General features: G+C 52.6%; 6 protein-coding genes across 6 annotated transcripts; 3 read left to right on the top strand and 3 right to left on the bottom strand.

The window, feature by feature from the left end:
• Positions 1-212: 212 nt before the first annotated feature.
• HMPREF1120_08412 (alpha/beta hydrolase) lies at positions 213-2,372 on the bottom strand. Its single transcript, XM_009162663.1, has 2 exons — positions 1,140-2,372; positions 213-1,024 (listed from the first exon to the last, which is right to left on the bottom strand). Exons 1-2 carry the CDS (start codon positions 1,585-1,587, stop codon positions 633-635), a joined length of 840 nt encoding a protein of 279 aa, XP_009160911.1. The 5' UTR covers positions 1,588-2,372; the 3' UTR covers positions 213-632.
• Positions 2,373-3,427: 1,055 nt separating this feature from the next.
• On the top strand, positions 3,428-6,197 carry HMPREF1120_08411 (uncharacterized protein). Its single transcript, XM_009162662.1, has 3 exons — positions 3,428-3,711; positions 3,780-5,137; positions 5,200-6,197. Exons 1-3 carry the CDS (start codon positions 3,624-3,626, stop codon positions 5,893-5,895), a joined length of 2,142 nt encoding a protein of 713 aa, XP_009160910.1. The 5' UTR covers positions 3,428-3,623; the 3' UTR covers positions 5,896-6,197.
• A 284-nt stretch (positions 6,198-6,481) lies between these two features.
• On the top strand, positions 6,482-9,667 carry HMPREF1120_08410 (uncharacterized protein). The gene has a single exon (XM_009162661.1). It carries the CDS (start codon positions 7,454-7,456, stop codon positions 9,266-9,268), a length of 1,815 nt encoding a protein of 604 aa, XP_009160909.1. The 5' UTR covers positions 6,482-7,453; the 3' UTR covers positions 9,269-9,667.
• On the bottom strand, positions 9,576-12,459 carry HMPREF1120_08409 (uncharacterized protein). The gene is made up of 2 exons (XM_009162660.1): positions 10,742-12,459; positions 9,576-10,651 (listed from the first exon to the last, which is right to left on the bottom strand). The coding sequence occupies exon 1, from the start codon at positions 12,220-12,222 to the stop codon at positions 11,572-11,574; it is 651 nt and encodes a 216-aa protein (XP_009160908.1). The 5' UTR covers positions 12,223-12,459; the 3' UTR covers positions 9,576-10,651; positions 10,742-11,571.
• Positions 12,460-12,948: 489 nt separating this feature from the next.
• HMPREF1120_08408 (uncharacterized protein) lies at positions 12,949-15,319 on the top strand. Its single transcript, XM_009162659.1, has 3 exons — positions 12,949-13,812; positions 13,867-14,497; positions 14,553-15,319. Exons 1-3 carry the CDS (start codon positions 13,730-13,732, stop codon positions 14,886-14,888), a joined length of 1,050 nt encoding a protein of 349 aa, XP_009160907.1. The 5' UTR covers positions 12,949-13,729; the 3' UTR covers positions 14,889-15,319.
• On the bottom strand, positions 14,998-17,994 carry HMPREF1120_08407 (uncharacterized protein). Its single transcript, XM_009162658.1, has 4 exons — positions 17,629-17,994; positions 17,459-17,557; positions 16,200-17,310; positions 14,998-16,117 (listed from the first exon to the last, which is right to left on the bottom strand). Exons 1-4 carry the CDS (start codon positions 17,785-17,787, stop codon positions 15,861-15,863), a joined length of 1,626 nt encoding a protein of 541 aa, XP_009160906.1. The 5' UTR covers positions 17,788-17,994; the 3' UTR covers positions 14,998-15,860.
• Positions 17,995-18,002: the final 8 nt, after the last annotated feature.

Raw genomic sequence — 18,002 nt, 5'->3', positions numbered from 1 at the left:
GAAATGTACAGTCTTCTGATGTGTACTCAGATACCCAGAACGACACAAGGCCAGGAGGAGGGAGAATCAAGGCAGCAGACGACGGTGGTCCGATCGCAGCAGGAAAAGAGTCCGAATTTACATTCTTACAACATACTAGTAGGGAAATACTTTTGCGAGCGGTCATAGTCCAAGGAAGCAGCACACACACACACACAAATCAATCAATAAGTCTTGAGCAAAGATATAACGGCTTTTTTCAGGTTATTTCTATCTATATTGATGCTTTTGTGTGACCAGGCTTCACTGGTGCTAGTACGCGCATGGTTTTGCAACATTTGTCTTGCAATTGCCATGCAGTGGCTCAGCACGGAGGTCCAGCTACAGCTGACCCATTCAGTATGTACGAGTACCAGTATATACACTTAAGTACTACCAACGTACGTGATGAAATCCATCAATCACCTCGTTCTCGTAGAAGTTCACTTTTTTGATCCACCCAATAAGGACTTTCCAGATGTTATCTGATGTATGTCATACTCACTCCAGGTTTGCTACCTAGGTAACAGGTTAAGGTACAGTAGATACTAGCGATATACTGGACGCTCAAGTACATGCAAGTAACATATTGCATACTAGACACCTGTAGCTAACTATGATTGTCCAGCCACGGCGGGCAAGGCGCGGCAAAAGTCACGAATCAAAGGCCCAACTTGATCAGGAGCCTCGACACAATGCCAATGGCCGACGTCGGGCAAGACCTCGAGTCTTTTCCGAGTGTGAGAAGAAGTGCCCAAGGACTCGTGGATGGCTTTGCACCCGGCCAGCGGGGCACTCTTGTCGTGGTCGCCGGCGATAATCAGGACGGGACATTGGACTTTGGCGTAGTCGGGCGGGGTGGCGGCCGCGATGGCGCGGCAGTTGGCGATGTATCCTTGCGGTGATTGGCCGATGATCATTTCGCGGATGAAGGATTTTTGGAGGGCGGTGGCTTTGGGCCCGGTCGCGGTGTTGGGGATGGTGTTGGCCATGGTTTCGATGCCGCCTGTTTTGTTTTGGAGGGGTTTGGTTAGTGGTTGTTGTTGAATAGTAAGTAGAATGGGTGTAGACAGAGCGTGGATTCAGATGACAGAAAAGGGGCCTTTTCACTGTTCACCGACCTTGTTCCACAGTGGCAATACGTTGCTTAAATACATCTCCGACGCTCGGGTTGGGATTCACGGGACCAATGCAGATCGCAGCAATGACTCTTTCGGGCACAGTCGAGGCCAGGTAGGTCGGCACAATGGCGCCCATGGAGTAGCCTACCACGACGGCCTGGCGGACATTGAGATGGTCAAGGAGACCGAGGACATCTTTCGCGATCGAGGGGATCGACGACTCTGCATCCCCTTCGTTCAGCTTCGAGCGACCGGCTCCGTAGTTGTCGAAGACGATGCAGCGGTAGTGAGTTAGGTACGGAAGGATGGGGTAGAAGTAGTTCTGCGTGGATCCGAGGCCGTGGCTGAAGACCAGGGTCAGAGATGATTCTGGTGTTGCTGATGATTCCGCGCTGGGAGATATGTCTGTGTAGTGGAGCGTGTGGTTGTTGATGGTGACGAATGGCATTTTTTGATTTCTTCTCTTTTGCGTCAAACTTGGTGTTCGTCCTTTGTCTTTTGTGTCTTAAAAGTTGTGATGGATGAGAGTTGGGTATGTTGCTTAAAAAGTTGTACAGTTGTTCTTGATCTATAGCCAAATGCTTGATGCCAAAAGCTGGTTGGATCGACTGCTAATGACTGAGTCTGCAGTGATTCACACGAAACCGAGGATTTTGCCAGAGATGTATGGAAGGAAATCACAGAAAATGGAAACACTCAGTCACTCAACATGTACTGTATAGCTTCCTTGTCTTACCGTTTCGCTGCCGCGGGTAATAGAAGTACCTACCTGGATCCGGTGTTGCGGAGTGCGGAAGAGGAACCGGAAGGGGGACAGTTAGTGAAAGGTACTGGAGTCGAGTAGCAGTGCGTAGTGGTCAGCATGAAGCTAGTAGTGACACGTTCAGTGGATCGGCCCGAGCACGATGTCCTTGTGTCCACCGTCAGTTCCTCTCACTGAAGTGCCACTGGCATTGTACACCGGTAGCCTGTAATCACGACCTGCGCTGCAGTTGCCAAGTTTCGTAAGGAAATGATGGAGGCGAGGTTGTTTATTACTTGTGAAGAATCGCTGAGCAGCGTGATTTGTGATAAGCAGACGTGTGTCGCGAAAGATTGCCATATGCATTATCTTCGAGATTGTTGGTCGGATGCTCCAGGAGTGGAAGCACCTGTGGTAAATTCCGACTGGCAATTCGGGCAAGGTGTCACCGTACAAGTCTCGACAATTGCAAGTCATTAATGTTTGTCGAGGGACTTGAAGGTGGTAGTAATGTTTGTTGTTGTGGTCGGCAGAAATGTTATATAACACTGCATGGTCAGTAGTGGAGTCTTGGCCTGCAGCCGTGTTTCAAACATAGAGCAATGTCTCAAACTTGGACAATTGGCACGATTAAGTGCAATGTAACTCGACATGTGGAAGAAACTATTGTTCCGTGAAAAGCCGGGGTAAATAATGAGATGGTGAAGAGCAAAAACAATGTGATCAAGATACTATAGGTAGGTACCTAGTATTGCAACTGGGTAGCCAGTACTATAAAGGAGGCTCCACCACACAGCAGCTAATCTTATTCCTACCTAGGTACTTAGCCGCCTACAAGGCGCCCTCAATGTGAGTTCGTTCGGTGGTAGTACAGTGCAGGGCATCAAATCGTCTAGTACTAGTGGCAGTATTTTTACATACAGCATCTGTACTTCAGTTGTCAGGAGTCAAGTTGATGAGGCGTAAATTGCTTGGCTACCAGGTACAAGGTACAACTACCTGGTAGTATGTACGTCGGCAATATTTACTATTCATCCAATGGAGTGCATGTTAAGGACTATGCTAGTAATTCTCGACAGGGGAAACCCATTTTCTGTAGTTGTTTTGTTCAACCTACGAAAAAATCAGAGCGACGTCTGCTGAACCTTTGGCGCTCCTCGTCAGCCTCCGATCATCCTCGATTCCTGGTACCGGCGACATGTGTCTGGTGGGCCTGCGAACGTTGGCAGACGCGTAGTGCTGAGGTGGGCAGTCGATGGTCCACGCAAACTGCAGGCAAAGTAAGGCTGGCTCGACAAGAGTGTCAGGAGTAGCATTCGAGGCAGCCTACAGCACCATCGAGAAGGTTGACGGGGCTCTCTAGGCCTTCTAAGCCCGGAACTCCCCTACTGACTGCATGGGAAAGCTGCCTTTTGCAGGTGCCTGGGTGGATTGCTCCACCCCGAAAAGCCCCCTTCGGCCGCCGCCACAGCAGTGGAACAGCAGCAGTAGTAATAGAGTATAGTCCTCTAGGTCCAGAAGGCTACCGTGCATCAAGCCCGGAACCTTCTCCTCCGACTGCATCTCCAGATCCTCATCTTCAATACTACTACTGTCTGATACCTTCTACTCTTTCGTATCTTTCGTTTCATTCTTCCCCGCCGATTTTCCTCTTCTTCTTCTTTGCTTCTTGTGCTGCGCTTCACCCGGCTCTTGATGCCGATTCCGTTCGCTACGTAGCCCTAATTTTTTTGATCGACAGTATGGCCCCCGACTTCCGGCTCTCCGTCCCCTGGCTGAGCCAAGTGGTCGTGCTCTTTGCTTGCGTGTCCCACGCATTCTACATTCCAGGTATGTCATGTCGTGATATAGTCATCCGATGGCCACCTCGCATAACTAGATGGTCTGACCGGTGTTAGGGTATTCAATACGCAGTTACCAAGACGGCGAGAACATCCCTCTGCTTGTGAACAAGGTCTACTCCAGCACCAGCCAGCTTCAGTACGCTTACTTCGACCTACCTTTCGTCTGTCCTCCCACAGGCCACAAGCCGCATGGCTCGTCATCCGCCAGTGGGCACAGTGTGCCTCTCAACCTCGGAGAAGTCCTGCGGGGCGACCGGATTAAGACGTCTGACTTGGAGGTGAACATGGGACAGGATGATGAATGCCAATACTTGTGCGACCGCGCCATCGGCGCAACAGAAATGAAGTGGGCGCAACAGTTGATCGAACAAGAATATCTCGTGGAATGGATCCTCGACAACCTTCCGGGCGCCACCTCGTTCGTTACGGTCGATCGAAGTAAGAAGTACTACGCGGCGGGATTCAAGCTCGGGTATAAGGATTTCGACGTCACCACGGGAAAGGAGAGGTACTATCTCTACAATCACCACACCCTGGTAGTTCGCTGGCGCAAGGCGCCTGGCAAAGCCGGGGAGAACGGCGGCAAAGTGGTGGTGGGCTTCGAGGTCTACCCGAAAAGCATCAGTGGCGGCCACCGGAACGATACTGGCTGCCCGTTCGATGTGTCGGGTGAGCATGAACCGTTTGCTCTATATATCCCGTCAAACAAAACCCGATTGCAGGAGCAGTATCCAGACTCGTCCTACGTTCCGGCGGATGCCGAGGAAGCTATTGACAAGGATGCCACCATCACTATCCCATACACGTATTCAGTCTACTTCCGAGAGGCCAACGATATCGATTGGGCCAACCGGTGGGACCTTTATTTCAATGATCAGGAAGAGAGCACCTCGACCCACTGGCTGGCCATTGTCAACTCATTGATCATATCGGGAATCCTGGGCGCGGTTTGCGTCGTTATCTGGGGCCGTACTACGCAAGGAGATGTCAAAGGGCGAGGAGACGGCGTGCTCGAGGAGGCTAGATTGCGCATCACCAAGCGGATCGAGAAGAAACTGGGCAGCGGTCTCCTGGAAAAAGTTTCTGAAACCGGTCTCGAGGAAGAGGCATTGTCAGACGAAGAACCACTGGAAGAAATTAGTGGATGGAAACTTCTGCACGGAGATGTGTTCAGGCCACCGCCGTACGGGGGGCTTCTGGCGCCATTAATTGGTTCCGGCATGCAATTGGTGTTCATGATCGTGGGCCTCCTGGCGCTCAGCTGTGTCGGCGTGCTGAATCCCAGTTGGCGCGGCGGCTTCTGGAGCGTTGGAGTAGGTCTGTTTGTGCTGGCAGGCGGCTTTTCGGGATATTTCTCGGCGCGAGTCTACAAGACTTTTGGAGGGCAGGATTGGCGTAAGAACGCAATGATGGTAAGTATTAGTACTGCTCAACGGAGAGCGAGAATGGGTCATGCTGACTGTGTCTGTTCTAGACCGCCCTTCTGTTCCCAGGCCTGGTTTTCTCGCTCGTTTTCGTCCTAAATCTGTTTACTTGGGCACAAGCATCGTCAACCGCCCTGCCCTTTTCGACGCTGGTGGGCCTGGTCTGCTTGTGGCTTCTCATCCAGCTTCCGCTGGTCCACCTGGGGGCATACTTTGGGTTCTTCCGGTCACCCGCCTGGGAACATCCCACCCGCACAAATGCGATTCCCCGACAAATACCTCCTCAGGTCTGGTATACCAAGCATCAAATCACCCTTGCTCTGGGAGCGGGTCTGCTCTCATTCGCGGTTCTCTTCATCGAACTCATCTTTCTATTCAAGTCATTGTACCTGGACAAATCGTCCTATTACTACGTCTTTGGCTTTCTGAGCATCATTTCAGCGTTGCTCACCATCACCATCGCCGAGACTGTCATCATTACGACATATATCCAACTTTGCGCCGAAAACTATCACTGGTGGTGGCAATCGTTCTTGGTTGGCGGAGCCTCTGGGTTTTGGATTTTTGTTTACTCGGTGTGGTATTATGCCACTCGACTGCACGTCGAAGGCTTTGTGAGCAGTTTGTTATTTTTCAGCTACAGCGCGCTTTCGTGTGCGGTGTATTCACTGGCAACCGGGACGATTGGGTTCCTGACGGCGTACATGTTTATTCGGCGGATATACAGCGGAGTCAAGGTGGATTGAATAGCAGACGGGCAAACCATGCATGCGTTCGCCCTTGAAAAGCGCATGAGGGGCGGCTTGGATAAGGGCAAGTTGTATAGACGGGCGCCGAACAGGGTTGCTAGATTTGTAAAGCATAATAGCAAAGTACCATCCATCAATAGTAATTACGCCAGCTTTATGTTAGACCGCGTTGCGAGGGGTATAGCAAAGTCGTGCAGATCTGGGGATCCGTGAATCGACATACAGTTGAATCTGTAATAAGAATGTTGGACAGGGCGCGGTACGCAGCCAGCAATCAGAGTGCGAATATCCGATACCGGGCGGGTGACGCATAATGCATTATTAATGCCCGCCTTAGTCAGCCGCCGTCTACGACTTGAAGGTAGGTACACACGCGCCCGCTCGCACCTGGAAGGGCGTTCACTTGTACATTCATCAATTCTCCAAGGATGCATCAATCGTGTCATCGAGCAGGGTTTTCCTGGGCGGTCTCCGTGACCCACGACTGGAGCACATGCCAGTACTACTACTACTCACAGTGCTGCGTGTAATCATTTGGCGTAAAGAAAGTTCGCTGACCAAGAACACAGCTTGAATGCCGATGGCGCCTTTCTGCCCGTTCAAGTTCTCGTGGCTGACACGAAAGGTGGGGGACATGTCCGACGGACATCGATGCAACTGGCACTCGAAGGGCGTAATGGTGGGTCAGAATGGCACACTTGTGGTCCCCGACGACCAGCTGGGCACGGAAAGTCAAACCACGGGGAACTCCATAGTAGGAAAACTCCCAGGAAAACTACAACCGACTCCATCTCCAGGGCTGAGGGAGACTTGCACCACATCTCCAACCACAGCCGCGGGTCCTAGGCCTGCTGAGGACAAGAACATTACCAGTATTCGTGCTGGTATTGGTGGTGGATGCCGCCCCCTTGAGCCGCCCTCAGTGCTCGTTGACAGATGAGTCTCCCGAAAAGCCAGTCCAAGACGCCAGTGGTACCGTCCGTTGTATACGCGCCCACAGCAGTCGCTTTGCTCTGACTCACCCTCGCGCGCCTTTCGTCGACATGGTCAATGTCAACTGTGGACAAGCTTCTTCACACCTTGCCCGACACAGGCATTACTACACGGACCGCTTCGTTTCCCTAGCATTTGCCCTGCATGCGACCTACTGACTGTACCTCCCTGCGTACCTGCTGACTGACTGATCTTGGAGTCGGCGATCTGATACTTGGATGCATTGAAAATCTCAGGTTTGGCATGACTCGATCCCTCTTTGGTATATAAACACCATCCAGCCATCCGATGGTTCCACACTCGTCCCTATACTCACTGTACATTCCATCCCCAATATCTATCTCTGTTCTATATCCAACTGGCGGATAACTCTCCTGTTGCGCTCTTGTGCACGAAATAGGACCTGAACACCACCACTACAGACCCTGCCTTCTCAAACCCTGCGCCGATATCCAGCCGACTACCTTCCCCCATTTGGTCTGGGGAACCATCCTTGACCAGCGGCTACATCAGTCGCTGCCCTTGAATCTCCTCTTCTGTCCCCCCTGTCTTTGCTTCCACAATGCACTCTACGTGCCACCAGATATCTGGCGACATGCCTTCCTTCCACACCGCCACAGCGCCCTCATACTCTGCGCTGCCAAAACCGCTAGCGATTCCCGGCGTCATGGCAGGACGACGGGGGTCGTCTTTGGCCAACGCCATTGGACTGCGCCGGAAGAGTGAAATCGACATTGTTCTAGATGGCGAGGCCGAGTTTGTCCACTCGTATTCCACATTCGACGAGATCAAAGGTCGAGCGAATATCAAGTTCGACAAGGACACATCCTTCGATAACCTGTGCATCACTTTCGAAGGCCAGAGCTCAACCTACGTGGAGAGGATCACGACCACCACGCCTACGACGGGACGTACAACGGGAAACCAGACGTTTCTCAGAGTTCAACAGCCGATTGATCAAAGCTGTTTACCAGCCGACGGCGTATTCCGGGGCAACGTCACCTACAGCGTTCCATTCAACTTTGTCGTCCCGGACCGCTTGTTGCCCTTCATCTGCACTCATAAAGTGGTCGATGAAGACATCAGACATGACCACACCCAACTCCCTCCAAGCATCGGAGACCCCAATGTTTCCGGAGAAGGCAACACCCTGCTGGATGACATGGCTCCCGAAATGGCCAAGATCGTCTATTCTATCCGAGCCCGCATCTCCAGATACAACGCCGTGGGCCGGCTCCTCGAGTTGGCCGACAAGTCAGAACGGGTGAGACTGGTGCCGGCACGAGACGAAGCGCCGCCGTTGACCATGGGGGAACCACACCCTCTTGACGAACACGTCATGCGGCGCGAGAAGAGCGTCAAGAGAGGCCTGTTCAAGATGGGCAAGACGGGCCGTCTCACCGCGGAGACGAGCCAGCCCAAGAGTCTGCGTCTGCCGTATGCTGGACGACGCCCGACCGAGCCCGTGTCCACCATGGCCACCATCAACCTGCGCTTCGATCCGCAGACAGGTACCGACGAACCCCCTCAGCTCGACTCGATCGTCACCAAGTTAAAAGCGAACACCTTCTTCGGCGCCGCCCCTTACTCTCGGCGCCCAGAGCTGCGAAAACACGACAACTGGTCGACGCTGCACGGTGTCTACTCCCAGTCCATCACCCTGGCATCGCGCCGTGCGTCAACCGTCTCGTGGACCCGACACAGCCCATCTGACCGCGACATGAGCTTTTCTTCGTTGTCATCGTCATCTTCCCAGATATCTCGCCGGCCATCGTCGAACTCGACCTCGACAACGTTGTCGATTCCCGAACCCTCGTGTTCCTATCAGCCCGGATCGCCATTCTACACCGCCAGCGTGCTGGTCCCCGTTGCTCTTCCCACCACCTCGAGCAAGGTCTTTGTGCCCACGTTTCATTCCTGCATCATTTCCAGAACCTACACACTCGACCTCGACATTTCGTTCCGCGGCCCGGGTCCCAGCAGCCACATCAACCTCCGGACGCCGACCCAGGTGTCTGCCGAGGCTGGTGTCTCTCCCAACCCACAAGAATCCGACGATGCCATCCTCGCAGAGATCGAGCAGCAGTTCGGCTTGTATGAACGCGATGTCGTGGGACTTGACGACCAAACTCCCATTTACGAAGAGACGAATTCGAGTTCAACATCGAGCCTTCTGCCTGCTTTCACGGCGGTGGCCAGTGCTCCCTATCATTGTGGTGTCAACACTACTACCACCACCACCACTGCTGCTGCTGCTGCTGCTCCGCCAGAATATCATGCCGGATTGCCCGCCGCATACAGTCCTAGAGATGTGTCCGGCGGACCTAGGATGCAGACGCACACTCCCACTCTGGGCCGTCTGGGTATATTTGCCTGAAAACGTTTCGTCATAAGGTAGCTGGAAGGAATGTGGAGGGGCAGTCCGAAGCCCAAAGCCGTTTCTGGAACCGAGCGGCCGAATATGAACTCGGGCCTGTATCTGGAATGAACATGAACGAGGATGTGAACGTGAACGTGAATCAGGAAGTCAACCTGATCAGGTTGAAACAAAATTGGAGTTGGAATTGGGATTGGAACTGATATCAGACTGGAGTTGGCTCTCTTTACAGGCTATATATATACCTTACCTTCTGTTACTGGTGATATATTAATTATACTCAATACTGCTACCATGCGATGGTATATTATGATATACTATGCTACCTAATGTATATACCCAAATTCAACTAACCAGTTGCCGGCTACAGTAAGTGATAGTATCAAGAGCCTCCTGTACCATACGGAGTACTAGCAGAAGGATTTGATACTGTAGTAGATACATGTACAACATTGTACAGTATTGTAGGTATCTACATCGGTACCTACCAAGTACCTTGCTTGGCCGCGCGAGCTGCCACACTGCAGTCCACGTACTACCCCATGTACCACTGGCCACAAACCAGGACGCTTCTACTGTCATAAAAGTGCTTGAGTACAGTACAGTTCCTTGTACGTTATGCCAGGTCTTAAATGTTGTTTCATCGTCTTTTTCATTTTTCACATTTTTTTCTGTTTGCTTTTCGGTCTATGTAATATTTTGCAGCGAAAAATCGCTAAATGTTCGGTCATCTAGCCTGTTGAATGCGCGCGTCGTGGTTGTAGGCACGTCTCCTCGAGTTCCTCGCCAGCCTTGCGCGTAACGTAGACCTTGCGGTGCGTACCTGCCTTCACCCATAACCCACGTTTCGTCACTCCAGAGGACAGCAAGCATACCACTGCTCACGCGTCCAACTATCGTGACGGTAGGCCCATTCGAGTTGCGCCTCACGTTGCTTCTCAGACATATAAGGCTTGCACAAATATTGCGACACAGTTCCGGGGTCCTGGTATTCCATTCTCGCGTAGAATGCTTGATTGGGTGGCTTCCCGCCCCTATTACGCTCTTCGGGAGGGCGCCCCTTGGTTCTGGGAAGGATGAGCCCCTGACGAGGCTGCGGGTGCCTCACTAATCGTAGCCTTGGTGCAACCTCCGAAGCCTGATCAGACAAGACCACGCTCGCGCAGAGACACACAGCCAAACATCAGAGAAAATGTGCACTACTCGGTAGGCACACTTCCCGCGTCTGCGCTGAAGAATACGCTGCACTGGCGCCGTCCACCAGACTGGAAGAGCACGAATCACCTGCATATCGACAACTCTGAGCTTGACTCGGAGTCTGGACCTGACAACGACGTGAAACCGACTCCCAAACCAATTCCAAACCGAACTCCAAACCCGAGCCTGAACTCCGCTCAGAAGTCAGTTTGAGCTCCGAAAATGCAAGTTTTCCAGACTGGAATACGCTCGAGATGGTCCATTGGGTCAACTCACGGGGTTATGATGATGGATATGGCGTTAGCCTGCAACTTTGGCAACAGGCGAAGGATTTTGTAGTGGGGGTTCTCCTTTAGTGTATATATAATGGTTCATTTGGTGCTGACGCTGGCACTGACGCCGACCAGAGCCGGAATAACCACATAGGGTGTTAAAATGGAAGTTAAGTGTCTCGTTGTCAGGCCTGAATACCTTCAGGAATGCCGGTGACTCTTGGATATGCGTGAGAACGTCCCGTGCAGTGAGGCCGGCTTGAACGCGCGGTGGAGCGTGCGGTGACCACCGGGGGAGATATCGATTCAGTCGCGACTACGCGGCCATTGGCCACATAGGTAGGATCAAGACGACCTCCTGCTTCAAAAGACATGTTTGCTGGCCCGAGGTACCTTGCACATTTGTTTCCTGGCTTCCTTCAGGGCGAAAAGCTCCTGCCAGCGACGCGTGTAACAACGTCTCGTCTGTTCCGCCGACTCCCCGACATCTCTGATGGTACTGGGCTTATAAGGACAGGATTTGGCTTCGCCTAATGGGGAATTAGGGTACTCACGCCCTGCACCACGAGAAGGTACCTGTCCATTGCAGGGCTTCGCGCCCAAAACAGCAACTCACGGCCGAGGACTGGAACTGAGGATGTACGCAGCAAATCCGTTGATTGACGTGACTCGCCGCGACTGTTTCCCCCTTTAGAGCTGATCCTGTATGAGCACCCTGTCCATATATCCGTAAAGCCTCCCAAGGTAGTGCGGCTACGACTCAGGTCTGTATCCCACGCAAGTGTAAACAGATGGACCTCGTGTTGAGCCGGTCGAAACCCCATCCTATCAACATCACGATGTTTTCTGTCTTTCTCGATCGCGTTCAGACGCAAAATCTGTCTGTTTCTTCCCATCTGCACTGTGACGATCGGAAATGGACGAGCGGTACATATCTGCCAAATTTGGCGGTGGTTGAATCGACCCAGCCGTGGAGATGACGTCTGCCTCGTCGTCTGTGTCAAATACCCCAAGTCCATCCATTATATTTTGCGGAGGTCGAACATCAAGCAGGCTCTGATACAGCCTCGTCTTGTTGCTGGGTGAAAATCCACCTGAGAGGATGGTTTGCCCAGAACCCAAAGACTCGCCCTGCTCTTGAAGGCGAACCCGACAGGTTACAGACTTCGGTTCGGGTCGTCTTCTCGATTGCAGGTTCCGCACGTTGTAGGGATCGACAACTACTGGATCTGGGAAGTCTCGGTCAAGTTCGACGGTGAACGGAGAGGCATCGCAGGCTTTCTGGGCAGTTTCCGGAGACGAGAAGATGACTTGTACTTCCTGGTCGGTACTGCCGGGGTCACGAATGGTTTTCGTAAACGATGTTACCGGACCAAAAGATTGGAGCCGCTTGAGGATTGCGGTGGATTCATGGAGACCGGCGGGCGGAGGAGAAATGGTAACACGAGCAGCCAAGTTCTTGAGGACGGTCTTTGTGATTGGCATGGCTTTCCATCTGCACGATATGCCGTATGACCTCAGATGTTGACAAGCAATCCGAGCGCAATAGCATATTGAACATTGAAACTGACGGCGAGACGAGGCTATCACTAGTAGTGTTGTGCCAGTGGTGATGGATGGATCTGAGGGTGGATTCGGGTTTTTTGGTTTCAAGTCCGTCGCCAAGGGAGCCAGATCTCCAAGTGCAAGGGCAGTGGCTGAAGATGAGGCGCAGCGCAGAACATTACAACGTTGTAGAAGGAAAGAAATAATGGAGCCGAACTTCAAATTGGCACTGCCATTGATGACGGGGCGGAGTTTGGCAAATAGTGGAACAGATGGGATACCTCAGGCACAAGACTGCACAAACAGCCTACTGTACCTGGTATCTTTACAATGTACGCAGTACACTATTAAAAGCTCAGGCTGGTCACATACGTTGTATCATGAATGGTCCCAACATTCGTCCCTTGACAGGGCTGCAAACCTGGCGTGAGACCCCGACCCCTTGCAGTGCTGCTGGACCAAACCTGAACCAAGCCTGAGACCCGGGAACTTGAACGGGCTGTCAAGTCAAGCCTGAGGCTGCTCTGGCTGCGGCTGCATCCCCGGCGACACCTTAGGTAAGATCCCTGATAAGATGTGCCTCCGGGGGATGGCTTTAACCGTCCCCTGCTCCAGAGGCGCCTGAGGCTGTGGCAATTGGGTCCCTTAGGCGTGTGACGGCCTGTGCTGGGGATCCATTTACGGGGCTGCCGGTGCTCTCTTCCACCCGAATCACTCTCTCGTCTTATCCACTCCGGCGCCGCACTGGCAGTCCAACAACACCAAAAACCCACCATCTTGTGACCCCTGTCCCTTTATTTCTCAGCTGCACTGGCACTGACTGAGATGAGACTGCAGTAGTAGTAGTGACTGCAAAAGTAACCACCATCCTCTCAATAGTCCTTTCTATTGATCCCTTCCTCTCGTTACCGATCGAATCACATTTATTAGTTGTACATTGACACGCTCTGCTGGCCGTCGTCACATCGACAAGACACGACACGAGACGAGACTTCGAATCGCTCGACCATTCCCTCGCTTACCACTTTCACGTTACTTCAAACGTCTCACACGCCAATCCTCAGCTGCCATCCCCTCTCCCGGCGTTTCAGCTGCCAGGCTCTGACCACCGCACACCTCATTGCCTTTTCCTCCTGCCTCTGTTCGCGTGCCCTGCCGTTTTCGCCGGTTCTCTCAACCTTCCTCGCGTGGCACCGACGTTCTTTACATCCTGTCGACGTCTACACGTCGTTGAGCCGTGCCACGACCAAAGAGTGGTGGTATACTTTACCCAGTCGTGCAGCCTCGTCAATCAATCACACCGCAAGTCGCCAAAATTCGCTCTCACGAGGTCCGGACCTCCCTCCTCGGAGGTCAAGCCGAGTCTTATCGACCCTTACCCGGGGGCTTTCACCAACGTGAAGGATATGTGGTGAACGACTTCGAAAAGCGGAAATCAAAATCCATCATGTATACACCAAATTCAAAATGGACGTGGGCCTTTACCATGGTCGCACTCGTCCAGGCCGTTATCATTCTCGCGTCTGAGAGGTAAAGAAAGCGAACACCGCACTTGTCTCTGCTTCAATCTGACGGTGTTACCAGTTATGTTTTTGCGCACTTCCAGATACACCTTCGAGGAGCCGCCGCAGGTACCACTGCTGCGCGTACGATCCCCACGTTTTTGACGCTGTACATTTTCGGCTTTATCTACCAGTTGTTGTTGGTTTGGGACGCGCTGCGCATGAAGAATACCATCCAAGTCATTGGTCTGGTCGCGTACAATGTCGGCCTTCTCATATACGGCTCCGTGCAGATGGAACAGATCAAGGACGCCGTATTCGAGCTGGCAGAAGACAATTTTGTTCGTCGCGAGATCTGGCACGATACAAAGCCGTTTTTGATCGCCATCCCCTGCATTTTGGCATTGGGCACCATCCTCATGGCGGCCTGCGCTTGGAAGTTATACGACGAATTCGCCTGGACCATTTACAAACGCATCTCGGCCGATCTCCGGATGAAGCGCCGATTTCTTCAATACCAGGTCTACATCGCTTTGTTGAAGTTTGACTTCTTTTTCTTCCTTGGATTTACCGTTCAATTCGTGGTCATTGTCACGCAGCGACAGGTGGAATTCGCCTTGACGATCGCCGCCATTCCAGTCACCATTCTCATTCTTCTCGCTGCTGCTTGGTTTGTGCGGAAGGAAAGTCTATGGGGGACGATTGCAGTCATAGTGAGTTTGTGTCGGATTCAACCTCGTCAGCCACCTGCTAACCCGCCTGATCTAGATCCTCTATTTTGGTGGACTCGCCTACTTCGTCTTTAAGATGGTCCGGATGTACTCGCCCTCCCACTCGGGCGCATATCTCCCTGCAAGAAAAGAGCTCACTACTTTCGCCGTATTGACCATCATTCTTATCATCCTCACCATCATCAACGCATGTTTGTGCGCTCACAACTACAACCGCGGTCTAAAACCTTATGTCAACAAGTCCTCGACCATTGATGACGACGAAAAGCCGATGGGAAGTGCTTACGCCCCCTACGCCACCGAGATGGAACCCGGAGTCAATGGCAAATTGCCAGCATTCCGGCCTTCAGCGAATAGGATTGAGATTGATTGAACATGGATAATTTCAACTCCCGTTGGCAAGCGGTGGTTCGAATGATTGTCTCATACATCTTTCCCCCCAAGATTTATGCCCGTTATGAGGCGTTTTGAGTTTTGTTTGTCTCGGACATGAAGCATAGGATGAACGGTTCGGGGATATATACGCGACCAAATCGCCGCTGTATCCCAGCGCGGTGAATGAGTGGGTGGCTTGGATTTACGAGGACCTCTCTTTACACATACTGCGCTCTGTAACATGGTCGCAAGACTCGTTGCCCGTCCCTGGTGGCTAGGGCAATTCCAATGTCACTAACTGGGTTATCCCAGCAAATTATTTGCTGGATGGTCATGTTCCGATTCCTAGGCCCCTGTTCGTCTGCTGTACGACGTGTTTTGGATGCAGACACATATCACATATGGTAACACTCAGTGCTTCGATTGCCATTCGTTGATTCATTGTTTCGTCTATCTCGTACAAAAAACATGCACGCATAAGGTATCCAGTCAGCCAGTCGACCAGCCAGCCCAAAGCATCTCCGACAGCGACAACGACAACGACAAGAAACCCAGCCCGTTAACTCCAGTGCCGCGAAAAGAAAAGTAATAGCATGCAGCCGCCAACAACTTTTTTATGTGTGGGGCACAGTACCAACGTTGGGTCGTAAGATGACTGATAGATTGCTGGACTTGAGTCGACTTATTCGACGGATCGGGTCACTACTCACTCCAGCCGGTGACCTAGAATTGGTCGACATAGGGATAGCACCATGGATGGGTCAGGAGGTTTTGATCTCGGTCGATACTTCTGGTCTGATCTGATCTCGGTCCGGTTGCGTTCATGCCAGGTGAGGAAGCAAAATCCAGTTCAGCTGGACTGGTCACTTTTAGTCACTCATTCGAAACCTCCAGTCACTTAATGTTGGCCTGGTCTGGGCTGGTGTGGTCTGTTGAGCGAGTCATGGGATCAAACCAAAATCGTTGTTTCCTATTCAGCGAGGAAAATCTGCACGAGCTGAGAAGGCGATCTCTTATCCTCGACCATGTCGTCGCTGATCTTCCAAAATGCCGTAGGACCAGCGGGGCCGTGGAGGTCGTAGTCCTTGTCGAACCAGTTGCCGAGGATGCCACGGGCGGAGCGGAGGCCTCCTATCTGGACGCCTTCGCTGCGCCAGCGCTCCTCGCCGTGGAACAAGCTGAACGAAGTCCAGCGGATCGCGCCGCTCGGGGTTTGGCGGACGGTTCCTAACAAAAAAAAAAAGTGTAAGTGTAAGTGTAAGCGAAAGGCAAAAAGAAGGGCCCCGACACCCCGCTCCAACTCACTCACCTTTAATTCTCGAATTCGCATTCGGATCCCAAGCCATAAACGTCGAGCGGCTCGTGCCCTCGAAATGGACCACGGGCAAATCCTTGCCGTCTTCCTCGCCGGGGTCTTGGATGGCTTTGACGCGCAACTGCAGCCGGATCAGACGAAACGCTTCTCGTGTCGTGATGGGGTCGCGCTCCTGGTCTTCGGGAATGTCGCCGCTTTCAAAGTTGAATGCGTAGAGGTCGTTGTAGTCGAGGAAACAGACGATGCGCATCCATGTCCCTGTGACGCCGTAGGGGTCCAGTGCGTCAAGATCAGGTCGTAGTCCGGAGGTCAATGGTGTCCCTGTTAGAGAGCACGATTCATAGCTGTCCCGTGCGATGCCGGAAAAGGGTTCTTCCCAGGGTCGTAGGATTGAGCCTGTCCCGCCTAGGCCGGGAGAGGTTCTTTTTCTCCTCTGTCTCGTTGTTGATGAGGTTGAGGATGATGGTACTGCTCCTGCTGCTGCTGCTGCGGTAGAAGGAGATGAAGAGGAAGATGATGATGATGAAGGTGGTGATGGGGCGGATGAGGACGATGACGACGATGCTATCCCGGCGAAAAGCACGGCTGGCAGAGGACCCGCCAGCCCTCGTCGTTCAGTGTACAGTCGGTGGTTGTACGCGATTACGATCATGATGGCCTGGACTTTTTCCCAGTCGACGCGTTGGCTGCCATCGTCCATGAACGGGCCCCACATGTTGCCGTCGGTGTAACGCCGGAGATCGTAGACTCGCGATCGCGCATACGGGTGGACGTGTCGGATCGGCTGTGGGATGTCCAGCACGGTGCCCTCCTCGTCCACGAAGCGCGGACATGTCATTTCCTCCGGTATTGGCCATAATGGCTCTAGATTCATGCCACCCAGCACGTGCAGTTGCGCAGAGAGCTGGCGGAGAGTCTCGGAGGGGGCGGCACTCCATACATTCGGCCGGGATCGTGCGGAAAGGCTGGATCTGCAGAGAAAGGCGTTGACATTGCTTGGTTTCTGGAATAAATCTGCCAGAAAGTCGCTGTTGTTGCTGCTCGTCGGATCGGACTGGTATGCTAGGTCCACGGCTTTGGTGAGGACCTCTTCGAGAGCAGCTGTCTGTCCCGGTGATTAGTTCTGGATTTGCGACTAACCTCGACTCCCTCTTGGGGAAAGCATTTCTCAGGGCATCTAGTTGATAGTTGTCCGTAGGGAGATGATAGATGCTGAGTGGAACAGAGATGGGTAATGAGAGGGGTCTGCATACTTTGACACCAACGTTGTCTGACTCGAGAATCTTTTGGATGTTCACGAGACGTGTTACCCTCTCTCGCCAGGTCGATGAGTCCTCCTGGGTAGGAGGATCCTATGCTCGTTGTCCGTCAGTGGTCGGTTGACCTCTCGACGGCCGCTCAGGGCAATGGGTGGGTGTCTTACAAATTGGGACAGGTACTCGGATTTCCACAACAGCTCATCGTCCCAGATTAGTTTATGCAGGTATCGACATGTCCTGGACAGTGAGGCCAGGTCGGTGGACTCGACGTGGAGGAAGATGTTGTGCAAGACCTCTGGCGCTTGATCAAGGAGTTCGGTCATGTTGCATCGGGGGAGATGCTCGATTACGGAATCGGGGGATCCTCCGGCAACTCAGGGCTCGGAGATTCAGTTTGCTTTGAGCTTTCAACACGACGACTTTGAAAGAGCTAGCAACTCTTCGAAATGCAAGATTAAGCTGACCTCTTCCAGGCAAGAGATCCCAAGATGGAGGTGTGTGTGGTGTGTAGTCAGAATGGTGATGCCGTGATGGTGGT

The sequence above is a fragment of the Exophiala dermatitidis genome, assembly GCF_000230625.1.
Source record: "Exophiala dermatitidis NIH/UT8656 unplaced genomic scaffold supercont1.7, whole genome shotgun sequence".
Lineage (NCBI taxonomy): Eukaryota > Fungi > Ascomycota > Eurotiomycetes > Chaetothyriales > Herpotrichiellaceae > Exophiala > Exophiala dermatitidis.
This window is presented reverse-complemented; position numbering and strand designations above follow the sequence as displayed.

Coding starts and splice junctions, on each gene's coding strand:
- HMPREF1120_08412 (XM_009162663.1), bottom strand. CDS start 1,587: ATGCCATTCGTCACCATCAACAACCACACGCTCCACTACACAGACATA. Junction 1,025..1,139: donor TATTGCCACTGTGGAACAAG/GTCGGTGAACAG, acceptor AAAACAAAACAG/GCGGCATCGAAACCATGGCC.
- HMPREF1120_08411 (XM_009162662.1), top strand. CDS start 3,624: ATGGCCCCCGACTTCCGGCTCTCCGTCCCCTGGCTGAGCCAAGTGGTC. Junction 3,712..3,779: donor CCACGCATTCTACATTCCAG/GTATGTCATGTC, acceptor GACCGGTGTTAG/GGTATTCAATACGCAGTTAC. Junction 5,138..5,199: donor GGCGTAAGAACGCAATGATG/GTAAGTATTAGT, acceptor TGTCTGTTCTAG/ACCGCCCTTCTGTTCCCAGG.
- HMPREF1120_08410 (XM_009162661.1), top strand. CDS start 7,454: ATGCACTCTACGTGCCACCAGATATCTGGCGACATGCCTTCCTTCCAC.
- HMPREF1120_08409 (XM_009162660.1), bottom strand. CDS start 12,222: ATGCCAATCACAAAGACCGTCCTCAAGAACTTGGCTGCTCGTGTTACC.
- HMPREF1120_08408 (XM_009162659.1), top strand. CDS start 13,730: ATGTATACACCAAATTCAAAATGGACGTGGGCCTTTACCATGGTCGCA. Junction 13,813..13,866: donor ATCATTCTCGCGTCTGAGAG/GTAAAGAAAGCG, acceptor CGGTGTTACCAG/TTATGTTTTTGCGCACTTCC. Junction 14,498..14,552: donor GGGGGACGATTGCAGTCATA/GTGAGTTTGTGT, acceptor CGCCTGATCTAG/ATCCTCTATTTTGGTGGACT.
- HMPREF1120_08407 (XM_009162658.1), bottom strand. CDS start 17,787: ATGACCGAACTCCTTGATCAAGCGCCAGAGGTCTTGCACAACATCTTC. Junction 17,558..17,628: donor CCGAGTACCTGTCCCAATTT/GTAAGACACCCA, acceptor CAACGAGCATAG/GATCCTCCTACCCAGGAGGA. Junction 16,118..16,199: donor TGCGAATTCGAGAATTAAAG/GTGAGTGAGTTG, acceptor TTTTTTTGTTAG/GAACCGTCCGCCAAACCCCG.